Raw genomic sequence first — 12,978 nt, 5'->3', positions numbered from 1 at the left:
GCTTATTCACCTTTGTGTAAAGATAATACTGTTTATTTTCCAGCCACGCTGGGATCACTGGAGTTCAGTCTTTTATATGACCAGGCCAACAGCTCTCTGCATTGTACCATTATCAAAGCAAAGGTATGTGACCTACCTTTTCATGGCAAGCTTGTAGAGGATGGATCTATGGTGTGAATGTTGTTTTCAGAGCAGCTCATTGTAAATGACAGTGTTGCTAGGGCTTAGTGTAATTATTCTTAATGATTTGTCAATCATGTTATGAGGATTGAGTGAATACTTTTTGATTATATTCAGAGGAGATGAGATTTCTAATCACACACATGTGAAGATGCCCCAACATTTCTCTAGGATTGAGTAAGATTCTTAAATGTAAACTCCAGTTTACTTATACACTATATGGACAAAAGTATTTGGACACCTGACCATTACACCAACAGGGACCTTTATGGCATTGCATTCTAAATACATAAATATTAATACCTAGTCCCCCCCTTTGCAGCTATAATAGCTTCCTCTCTTTTGGGAAGGCTTTCCACAAGATTTTGGAGTGTTTCTGTGGGATTTTTTGCCCAATCATCCAGTAGAGCATTTGTGAGATCAGGCATTGACGTTGGACGAGAAGGCCTGGCTCGCAATCTCCATTCCAATTAATCACAAAGATGTTTAATGGGATTGAGGGCAGGGCTCTGTAAGGGCCAGTCTGTCACGGCTAGAAGACCAGCAGTGCAGGAACTTGATTGTGACCACCAGCCGAATAGGACAGGCAGGAACACAAGCCGAGCGAATCTGGATCACATAAACGTTCAGAAAGCGTAGTCGGTACACAAAGCCAAGGTCAAGGATTAGCGAGCAGTGGCGTCGCTACAGGGGGGCAAGGGGGGGCAATTGCCCCCCCTAGGTTAATCTTTGCCCCCCCTGTTGCCCCCCTGCTAAATTTGGATCCCGTCTTTCTTTCTTTTTTTTAATTTATTTTTAAACGCGGAGGAGAGAGAGGGTGCGGCCCGAGTAAGATCGGCAGCCAAGGCAACCAATCTTACGCGGGCCGCACCTCGAGCCCGGCTACTTACCTGTGGGAGGGTCTTCTGTACTGCAAAGAGGAAGCGGAACCTAGCAGAGTTCATGTGACATCACATGACTCTGCTCCAGTCCCGCTTCCTCTGTGCTTTACCAGAGAACGCAGAGGGAGGCCGCGCCCTCTGCTGAAGTCTGTGAGCGGCATCAAGGAGCTGCAGTGCAGGTAAGGGGGTGGGGAGGGAGTTTGAATGAGAATGTATGATTGAGGGAATGAATCTGTGAATGAAGTGTGTGATAGCATGGATGTGTAAGTGCTGGAACCTAGGCATGATGGGACTGTGATTGCTGTTAGCAATCACACTCCTATCATGCCAAGTCAGCCAGTACATGCTGAAACCTAGCTAGCTGCCCCCCTTGTCTATGGATGCTGCCAGCAGTATGGGGTCTGCACATCACTTACAGCCATCCTGTACCAGCATGTACTGGCTGACTTGGCATGATAGGAGTGTGATTGCTAACAGCAACCACAGTCCCATCATCCCTAGGTTTCAGCATTTACTGGTTGGATGTGTAAGTGCTGGAACCTAGGCATGATGGGACTTTGATTGCTGTTAGCAATCAAACTCCTATCATGCCAAGTCAGCCAGTACATGCTGAAACCTAGCTAGCTGCCCCCCTTGTCTATGGATGCTGCCAGCAGTATGGGGTCTGCACATCACTTACAGCCATCCTGTACCAGCATGTACTGGCTGACTTGGCATGATAGGAGTGTGATTGCTAACAGCAATCACAGTCCCATCATGCCCAGGTTTCAGCATTTACTGGTTGGATGTGTAAGTGCTGGAACCTAGGCATGATGGGACTTTGATTGCTGTTAGCAATCACACTCCTATCATGCCAAGTCAGCCAGTACATGCTAAAACTTAGCTAGCTGCCCCCCTTGTGTATTGATGCTGCCAGCAGTATGGGGTCTGCACATCACTTACAGCCACCCTGTACCAGCATGTACTGGCTGACCTGGCATGATAGGAGTGTGATTTCTAACAGCAATCACAGCAAGCACAGTCCCATCATGCCTAGGTACCAGCATTTACTGGTTGCCTGGGTATGATAGGAGTGTGATTGCTGTGTGGGCAGTGTGGACGGCAGGGCCGGCTTTGGGGTGCGCAACCTGTGATCTATGCATGTAATTTAGGGGGTTTTAAATATACCTTTTAATGACGTGTTTTTATGTGAATTCCAATTGATCTTTACCTGCAAAGCTGGGTTTTTGCGTTATTCTGTAGATCCATATCTATATATTTCCATACATTATTTATGTATACCTGCAAATACAGTGTTTGTATGTCTTATTCAGTTGATTAATACCTGCAATGCTGTTTCCATGTATTTATTTGATCTATACCTGCAATGCTACGTTTCATATACTACTGTATACCTGCAAATACAGGATTTGTATGTCTGATTCTGTTTATTTGATATCTTCAGTGCTGAGATCACAGGTGAATTTCAGTTGATCTATCCATGCAAAGCTTGGTTTGTGTGTTAATGTGTTGATCTATACCTGCTATCGGCAACTGGGGCTAATATTAATATATATGGGCAGCAGGGGCAAAAACACTAAGGGGGTATAAACGACAATGCAGTGTGAAAAATCCATCCTGATGCAGACGTCTGTGACGTGGATTGTGTCCTGCTGTTTGTGTGTTTTTGGTTATCAGTGTAGCAGAGCCTGTCCTCGGGTGTGTGTGTATAGGTGTTGGTGTGGCAGAGCCTGTCCTGGTGTGTGTTTAGTTGTCAGTGTGGCAGAGCCTGTCCTAGGGTGTGTGTTTGGGTGTCAGTGTGTCAGAGCCTGTCTGTGTGTGTGTGTGTGTTTGGATGTGGGTGTGGAAGAGCCTGCCCTGATGTGTGTGTTCAGTTGTCAGTGTGGCAGAGCCTGTCCTGGTGTGTGTGGGTGTCTGTGTGGCAGAGCCTGTCCTGGTGTGTGTGTGTGTGTTTGGATGTGGCAAAGCCTGTCCTGATGTGTGTGGGTGTCTGTGTGGCAGAGCCTGTCCTGGTGTGTGTGTGTATGTTTGGTTGTCGGTGTCGCAGAGCCTGTCCTGGTATGTGTGTGTCTGAGTGTTGGTGTGACAGAGCCTGTGTTGGTGTGTGTGTCTGAGTGTTGGTGTGACAGAGCCTGTGTTGGTGTGTGTGTCTGGGTGTCAGTGTGTCAGAGCCTGTCCTGGTGTGTGTGTGTGTGTTTGGATGTGGGTGTGGCAGAGCCTGTCCTGATGTGTGTGTGTGTGTGTGTGTGTTTTTGGTTGTCGGTGTGGCAGAGCCTGTCCTGGTGTGTGTGTCTGGGTGTCGGTGTGGCAGAGCCTGTCCTGGTGTGTGTGTCTGGGTGTTGGTGTGACAGAGCCTGTCCTGGTGTGTGTGTCTGGGTGTTGGTGTGACAGAGCCTGTGTTGGTGTGTGTGTTTGGTCATCTGTTCCTGGCACTTAACTTACAGTAGGAATTATTTAATTTATATTTATCCAGAGATAAAATGCCCTCCTGAAGTTGTAGTGACTTCAGGGGACAAAACGTTCAAGGCCCTGAAATCATTTAGTGGAAAAGTTATTTATTGTGTTATAATATTTATTTCAAGGATTATTTGCACTCAATTGTGGCTTCAGGCTTCCCATGTTGAATGATCAAGTATTATTTTAGCCCAATAACAAAAGTATAATTCCATAGCACATTATTTTTGGAAATTATGAATGCCCCCCCAGTTTGAATGTGATATCTTGTGTGCCCCCCCTATATATTGTTTCTAGAGTCGCCACTGTTAGCGAGGACAGGATAATCAAACAACAAGCCGAGTCAAACGTAGGACAGGAACGTCAAACAAGGGTCAGAACCGGAAAATCAATAAGAATTTATTATACACAGCCAAATGCACAAGGCACTATACCAGGCACTGATACAGCATAAGAACCATAGTCCTTGTAATTAAATTTAATAATTAAGAGGTGTGTCCCAATACTTTTGTCCATAAACTCTATGATGGTGGAGTGTGTCTTTTTAATTTTTTATTTTTTTTTAGCATCGAAATGCATATATGGACTCACCAGAATCGTAAATAAATAAATCATAGGCTCCTGTGCTTGTTTTGAGAGATCAAACACATGACCCAGTTTTTTGTGGCATAGAGAATGAGGTCTATGTGCCTTTTAGGAATTTTATGTACTGCACCCCTAGATTCACTCTATACAGCAACACTATATACATCATGACGCATACTTGTCTAGAAACACATCCAATCAGTACACACAAGAAACATACATCATGTACAAATATATGTTTACAGATATACATTATGAGTAATACACAAGTGTTATTAATAAACATAAGCTTCATGAGTATACCATAAACAAATTTATGATCATTTTGATAAACTGATAAAGTGTTATTGACTTAAGAGAATAACCTATTTGGCACAAAGAATATAAAACCCAAAATTTGAACTTATCTGTGGTAAAACATGCATGCTGAGAACATACACATATTCATATATATATATATATATATATATATATATATATATATATCCCTGCTCCTTGTTGAGAGCCAAATGTGACAATGCGGAAAGCTATAAGGAAACATGGTTTGTAGACTTGTTCCCAATATAGTGCATTTAAAGTTGAGGCAGTGTTGTACAACTGGTCGCTATATGTAGTGATATTACATTAACCCATGTTTACATTGTTTTCCAGGGCCTCAAACCCATGGATTCAAATGGCTTAGCCGATCCTTATGTGAAGTTGCATCTCCTGCCAGGAGCTAGTAAGGTAACTTATAAAGCAGTCTTATATAAAAAATAAGGATACAATTTTAAATTGTAGTTATATTAAAATATGGGCTTTTAACGTAATTGAAAGGCTGTGCCTTTAAATGCTATAAATCATTATAAACAAGGCAATCAGCTGATTACACCAGATGCGGGCAGACTAATATTCTTTAGGTAAAGTGCAGCTAGTTGTAACGATCATCTACCAGGTTTACAGCCACTGGAGAGAAATTTGTCATAATAGAAAATATATATAATAGAAAAAAGAATTTGCCTAGGTGATTACGGTTTTCCTTTATGTGTATTAGAGACTTTGAGGCATATGCATAGCATGATGGAATTTGCATGTGCCCTATACACATCATTTAATAATAATCTGTGTACATATATAAATCATATTGGTCGGGTCAAACTGGCTGGGTCAAGGTCCAATCATAGGGTACTATGATACAATTTGTGTCTTGTTCCACTCAGCGTTCTAATTCCCATGATGATATTTGTGCAGTTTTGGTTGATATCTTTCTTTAGAAATAGGGGAATTTTTAGTTACTGGTTTCATGGTGAGTGACGTCATGTGGCAATATGCCGGTATATATATATATATATCTTACCACTCTTTGTATAGAAAGTGGCACAATGTGAGTGTATGGTGGGTATTTGTTTGCGGTGAAATACATATATAAAGCACTGTTAGTGGGATACATTTTTGTGAGAAAAAGAGCTAAAATGGTTTCATGCACGTCATTTTAATGACAGGCATATATGCAAGTACCAGTAATTATTATACAGGTTTAAAATATATTTGCTTCCTTGCCTTACTAACCCCTTGTTAGTATCTGGCAAATACCATCTGTATGGTTTTTGGGCACTGTATGTTATGGTTATTTTGTTTTTTGTATCTTAATGATTATTTTACTAAGCCTACACTCTCTTTAAAACAAGTAGTATTCCAGGACTCTTTTGAGTTATTTACTTACACAATCGTTTATTACAATCCACTGTATGGTTTGTGTTTTCAGGCAAACAAATTGCGTACTAAGACTCTCCGAAACACTCGCAATCCTATGTGGAATGAGACGCTTGTCTACCATGGAATCTCAGATGAGGAATTACAGAGAAAAACACTTAGGTAAGAAGTATGTTTTAACCCAGTGGTTATGAACAGTCCATTCAGTGCTATTTTACAGACTTGAAGTACTCTGAACTATGCAAAGTTACTACTCTATTCCTAATTAAATGCTATAAGTATAGTGTATATATGTATATATATATATATATATATATATATATATATAAATATGTGTGTGTGTGTATATATATATTTATATTTATATATTTATATATATATATATATATTTATATATATATATATATATATAATGTGTGTGTGTGTGTGTATATATATATATATACACACACACTTACACTAAGTTGCTGTGGTGAGTGACGTTGGCCAGTCTGATTCATTTACTGAGATGTTAACCGGTTCTGAGTTAACTGATTCTGGCAAAGGAACTTTTGTGGAGCAAATCTTTATTTTGACTGACCAGCTTGACTAAACTCAACTTTTTCAGAATAGCCAGTCTGAGTTAGGGGATAAACATAAGGGAATGCACAAGTATTTCCATTAATGCCATATCATCTCATCCAAGAAAAAGCTTTTCAACGCCATGGTCTTAGTGATTATTGCAATCCTTTATTATACCATCACATTCAGACAAACCTCAGAGTCTTTGGGGATTATTCACTAATGTGGGAGTTGGCAGGAAAGCTTGTACCAATCCCAGGCTAATTTCTCAATAAGAATGCATGAGCCGGCCCATGTTTTATTACATACATGCAGTTAATGCAAAATGATAATTCATAATGTACCTTTCAGAATTTCTGTTTGTGATGAGGACAAGTTTGGCCACAATGAATTCATTGGTGAGATCCGATTCTCACTGAAGAAGCTAAAACCCAATGTGAAAAAGAACCTGAATGTGTGCTTGGAACGTGTTATCCCGGTATGTTTTACTATCAACTAAAAACAGAATTTGACAACAGGTAAAGAACATTCTGTCCATCTAGTCTGTACATCTGCTATACATCATGCTTTTTTGATGTGGTAATTAATTTATTAAACACTGAGTTGTAGTGAAATAAAAACCTTATCTATCCATAAAAACAGTACATTATTAAGAGCTGGACTTAATCATGGTGCAGAAGAAGCTCACTTTGAGCTATCTGCATAATAGCTCAAAGTAATAGCTCAAAGTGAGCTATGCATAATGCATAGTACATGGCAGTAATACATGGCATTAATATATACAATTTTAGTGAATATACACCTCTTTTTCTCCATGGGGCGGCCCTCCTATTCTAACTTTGTATCACTTTGACCACAGATGAAGCGTGCTGGGACTACAGGATCTGTACGTGGAATGGCCCTTTATGAAGATGAAGTAAGTCACTTTCTTTAATGGACACGTTTAAATTGTTGTTTTCTGGTAACTGTTATAAGTAAAGATGTAGCCGAACTGCTGAATTCAGGGAATGAATGTGGGATTTTTTTATTTTTTTTTTTGTGAAAAACCCCCAAATCTACTGGTATAGTAGAAAATGTTACAAATTTGGTGCCCAGAAAAAAAAATGCTGAAATCTTATCTCGTGCCACAGGCTGCTTATTAATTCATTGCCGTTTTAAAATTTAGCAGTTTGAGAAAAATTACTTTCAACAAAATGTAAGCTGTAATATGTGAGTCACAGATTTATAACACTTGTGTGCATACCAAAGGAACACATTTTCTATACCATATCATCATAATAAACCAAAACACTTTTTTGCCACTATTTGTTGTATACGCTGTCTATTGTGTAACGATATACATATTTTGTAAACCATATAGCACAAGTGTCTTGCGTAACAAGGCTTAGGAACCAAAATGTTCCCTGAATACAGATATCCCTTTATTATCTCATTTCCCTAACACCATAATTATATTACCCCAGCAGTGCAGCTGTATCTGCCACCAGGCTGAAAGGGAATAATAGATTATTACAAATTCCCACAAAAGTCATTAGTGGGACATGAAGATGGTCACGGTTCTGCAGTTACTGTGAGATTTTGTTATCCAAGCTGCAGGTGTCTTAACTCGACATTTCCCAAGCCGCCTCCAAAGACTTTTGTTGCTTGTAATGTTACAAGATTTGTGTAGACAGACCTGTACTGCATTTTTATCTGTGTTAGAAGCTGATCATTAAATCCAACGCTGGTAAAAAGTGTAAGCGATACATAAATGGAATTGAACCTGGTATTATTGCTCCCTCTGGTGGGATAAACTGGAATAGGTCGATTGCATTCTTCAAGACACAGAAGACACTGTCTTCCTGCACTTTGCAATCATTTACAGTAGGAATAACACATGTATGAGATATATAAAATATTACATTGAGATAATTAACAACAGCAATAAACCATGTGTTCCATCAGCTTTCTTCCCTTCTAACAATTTTATATTTTCCAACTAAATGGAATTTACCCAATGGTCAAACTGTTTGCAGCATGGCAAATCTGGTCAGTTTTTTAATAATTCAATCTTGCATAAAGACTGTCAGGTTAATTTAGCAACGCCTTTGTTTCAAAGTAAAATTTTAACATGCTCTCAAGAAAACCTTAGGAACTTATCAATAAATAACTGATATCGCTGTCTAATTTGTTGACTCCCATGTTCTAATATCTGAAGAACCTCACAGTTCTTTCCGCAGCACTACTTAATCGCTTCACATTGCCTTTCCTACACCGTGTAATGTCACACAATCGTATCGCAAGCACTAAGCACCACAGCCTCCAATCAAACAAATGGCACATTGCAGATTACACTGGACGGGGGTTAACATGAAGGTCCAGCCAGACTCCACCACCTGCACTTTGATTGGCCCTTTGCATTAAACCATACCCAGTGTGACAAATGGCTCCCGCTATGGCAAGCCTTTTACATGCGTATAAGGGTGTGTGTGTGGTCAGAAGGTGGAAGTGTCCTACCAGCATGACCAGCCAATCCCATACTGACATGGATGTCATATGAATAGAGGTTATTTGTAAACAGTATCTTTGTTCTTACAATGTTTTTTAGCCTTTATGCACACATAAAACCAGGATTAAGCCAAAAATCTTGAATAGTAAATTAATTTTATGATAGTGAACCAAGTGATTTGTTGAAGTGAAGGTTAAGTGGCGTTCCAAACTCTTATGCAAAGAGCCTGTTAACAAATGCTACACACGTTTTTCTTCTAATATAGGTTACATTGTTTGTGTGCCTGTGTCTAAAACAGTGCAAAATGTAAGATCCGATTAAAGAAACTCAACAAATAATAGAGCGGAAAAAAACCTAAAATACTACATAATTGCTGTTCCGCTGAGCTTAACGTCTGTCTGGCGCACAATAGGGAGCCTGTGTATGTGTCTTGAGCAATCGGTTCCAGTGTCTGTCTGTACTTGGTGTTCCATCCACATTTTCTACACCTTGTGATTGTGGCACCTGCTGTCATTCTCAGTGCCATCTGGAGCATTCATCATCTTGCTGATTGCAAAGTATACATTCAATCAAAGCTGCTTTGCAGATCCAGTTAAGGAAGTGTTGTTTTCTACCTAAATGTAGAAAAGTCTACCGTTTTTTTTTCCTTAAAATATTTATTGTATGATTTTAGGTACATTTTTCTTTACAAAACAAGTTTGTCGTCTATACAATCTTTCACCTTTACATTACATAGGTTTTTATTAGAAAATTGAAAATTCTATTGTTAAAGTAACCTACTGTAAAAAATATGTGAAAGATCATCCTATATCCTTTGGTGACCAGATCTTGTTTATGAACATCTGAAAAAAATAATGTATTTGACCAACTGCTTTCTTTGGAGCTTAAGTTCAACAGCATATGGAGAACACTGTGATTATTCAGTACATTTATTGAATCTTTCCACTTAAATGTTGCTTTTAGACGGACCGCGGAGGTGAATTGGAAGACAGGGGGAAAATTCTTGTGTCGCTAATGTACAGTACTCAGCAAGGCGGTCTAATCATTGGAATTGTACGTTGTGTTCACTTGGCAGCAATGGATGCTAATGGCTATTCAGATCCATTTGTCAAACTGTGAGTGGCTATATTACTTAAAAACTTTCATATTTAATATGTACCTAATATAAATATTAAGTATAAACATACATTAAGTTTGCAAGCATATAGAAGATCAATAACATTCACAAAACACTTTTACTGTATATCTTAAACTTTAAATGTGGATAAGGTTTTTTATGTGCTCCGTTCACTTATACTGTATATAAAAGGGTATTAATGACAATATAAAGTGTATACAAAGAGAATCTCTAAAGAATTATGTTATTGTACATAGCCAGAAACCTCAGTACTTAAATAAAAACTATTACATTAAAAAATGCTTAGAGCATATGTATGGGCACTCCTGTGGCAAAATAAAAAAATATAGATTAGATAATATAGATAAAGCATAGACTGCAGTTATTCCAGTGGGAAACTTGGGTGCAATGTACAGATAAACTCCTGATAAAAACTAAAACTTTTTCCCTCCATGTCCAGATGGCTAAAACCAGATGTAGGGAAGAAGTCGAAATTCAAGACTCAAATTAAAAAAAAAACACTCAATCCGGAGTTTAACGAGGTAAAGATTTCACAATTGGTTTTAAGTTGTCACTATACCGTGTATAAAAAAAACTTGGCCATTTCTTTCTATTAAGGGTTCATTTATATTGGCCATTTTGATGTAATCATGCACAAAATCTTTGCCAGATGAATTTAGCGTTGCTGATAAACTACATGTGGATGTGAAAACTGTTTTATCCTTATGCTTTTCTTTAGTTCTTTTCTTTAAGTTCTTAAGCATAATATGCCACATTTTCATGGTGGAGGTGAATTGAATGTATACCTTGCTACCAAAGCTATACGTACTTTGGCGAGTATGTGGGAGGAAACAAAGGGCCTTAGAGGTATGATCTTTTATCCATCTGAAGAATAGACCTTAAAAGTTCTTAAAATGTATGTGAGTCTACATCTTTCTCTGTCTTGGCCCAAAGCTATCAATTTTGACTTAATACTCCTCCTACATATAGCACTTCCCACATCCAAGATTTTTTTTATGGGAAAAATACAAAGTATACATTACAACTGACAATTTTTTATTGTTTAATATATATTATTTCTTAATACTTTTTTCTTAATGTTTTTAATCAAGGAATTCTTCTATGAAATAAAGCATAGTGATCTGGCAAAGAAACAGCTGGATATATCAGTTTGGGACTATGACATTGGCAAATCCAATGATTATATTGGTAAGTTACTCATATACGGCACAAAACTACTTTTTCCCCTCAGTCTGTGTTCTTCAGGAGCTTTCATGGTGGTCCTCTGTATGACTCAGGGGTGTGCTGGAGATCGTTGCTTTTGATGAAAAGTAAAACATAGGAATTTACCACTACCTGACTATTGAGGGTCTTGTCTTAGTTTGCATGGGCATCATTTATATAAACACAATTTAAAGGCTTTGCCCAGGTTTTCATATTCTGCATTATATAACTGTATAACTATATAGTTATAACTATACCTATGTATAACTGTTTAACTGTATATAAGCATGTTTATTTATTAACTGCTGCATTATACAATTCCTGTGTAATAATAAGTCTTAGCAGTGTGTTTTGCTCTCTCACCCCTGTATAAAACACATCTATAGAAAACAAGTCCGGATCTGTTTATGTGCCCAACATTTTTCCATTTAATATATGAGTAGCTGATTTATAAACTGTTAATTGTTTGCAATGCATTCATAATATAATCCCAAATGATGAAGGCTATTTAGGTAGATTTTAATAGACAGAGAGATTCACGTACCGTTAAGCAGCAGATCGGTTGTAAAATGTGTCCGGTGTCTTAAGTTTGTTTTCCTGATGTCCTGTTGTTTATTGTGATTGCTGCATTTCTTTTATTTATTTTGAACTGCATTGTATATGCCCACAATTGGCAAACCGCTGTAAATTCCGGTGTTTCTCGAAAAACCTTCAGCTGCCCTTAACCAAGTCCTTGAAAGAATATGTTGCCGTTTCTTGCTGTAACACTTTAGATATATCTTATGACACAGCTAGCCAGTTATACGTTCAGCGGTAGAGAGCCTCTACGGAGCTAAAAGATTCACCGCGTGATAATTCTTGCCTTACAGGTGGATGTCAGCTTGGCATCACTGCTAAAGGAGAGTGCTTGAAACACTGGTATGAATGCCTGAAGAACAAAGATAAGAAAATTGAACGCTGGCATGTTCTACAGAATGAAAACCATGTAGCAAGCGATTAAGTGATGCAGCTGACCACATTTTCCACTGACATACCTGTTGCGCACCAATTCACTGTAAAATTTTTATGTCTTGTCTTCCAAAGTGTTTACACTTTTAGCTGTAATATTAGGTAGTGAATGGAGAAAAAAAACCTAAATATTAGTTGCTTTTAGAATTGTCAGAAGCAGTATCTGCTGCAGACTGTAACTCCCATCATGCTCTATACGTACTTTGGCGAGTATGTGGGAGGAAACAAAGGTCCTTAGAGGTATGATCTTTTAGCCATCTGAAGAATAGACCTTAAAAGTTCTTAAAATGTATGTGAGTCTACATCTTTTTCTGTCTTGGCCCAAAGCTACTGCTGCAGACTGTAACTCCCATCATGCTCTACCAGCCTGTAGACGCATCATGTGTGCCACAGTAGTTGCATTTCAAGGCTTACTTACTCCTGTGTATAGGCTTTTAGAGAAAGGCTGACTATTTATTATTATGACTAATTATTTAATGATTCTTGCCTCCATTCCTTCACATGCCCTTGTCCAATTTAAACTTTTAATAAAATGTCTCAATGTTACTCTATTATAACTGCATAATAGATGGTAAATAGAGAAAATATATACATTGAACTTTTTTTTTTTTTAAAGAAAAATCCTTTATAAAGGCACAAAGTGTGTTTTGTATAGTGTTGAATAATATATATTTCTGCTAAACTGAACAAGGTCTTAGGGCAAAAATAGTCCACCGGTTATGGGTTAATAATATGCCTGTGTGCTATTACGTATTCACTTAATTTGATGTATCTGAGCACAAAATATT

General features: G+C 38.2%; 1 protein-coding gene across 1 annotated transcript in view; it reads left to right on the top strand.

Annotated features, from left to right (window-relative positions):
- The window catches only part of LOC149289059 (rabphilin-3A-like), a 67,373-nt gene extending 55,191 nt beyond the window's left edge, over nucleotides 1-12,182 (top strand). The window contains exons 11-19 of the mRNA XM_089491066.1: nucleotides 44-123; nucleotides 4,752-4,826; nucleotides 5,845-5,954; nucleotides 6,705-6,831; nucleotides 7,213-7,269; nucleotides 9,805-9,956; nucleotides 10,419-10,500; nucleotides 11,071-11,167; nucleotides 12,052-12,182. Coding sequence (XP_089347192.1) covers nucleotides 44-123; nucleotides 4,752-4,826; nucleotides 5,845-5,954; nucleotides 6,705-6,831; nucleotides 7,213-7,269; nucleotides 9,805-9,956; nucleotides 10,419-10,500; nucleotides 11,071-11,167; nucleotides 12,052-12,182 — 911 coding nt within the window. The remainder of the gene's footprint in view (nucleotides 1-43; nucleotides 124-4,751; nucleotides 4,827-5,844; nucleotides 5,955-6,704; nucleotides 6,832-7,212; nucleotides 7,270-9,804; nucleotides 9,957-10,418; nucleotides 10,501-11,070; nucleotides 11,168-12,051) is intronic.
- Nucleotides 12,183-12,978: the final 796 nt, after the last annotated feature.

Source organism: Sceloporus occidentalis, unplaced genomic scaffold (assembly GCF_023333645.1).
Source record: "Sceloporus occidentalis isolate IW3139 unplaced genomic scaffold, rSceOcc1.0.p SCAF_48, whole genome shotgun sequence".
NCBI lineage: Eukaryota > Metazoa > Chordata > Lepidosauria > Squamata > Phrynosomatidae > Sceloporus > Sceloporus occidentalis.
The sequence above is the reverse complement of the archived record's forward strand: the minus strand, read 5'-3'. Positions and strand labels throughout refer to the sequence as shown.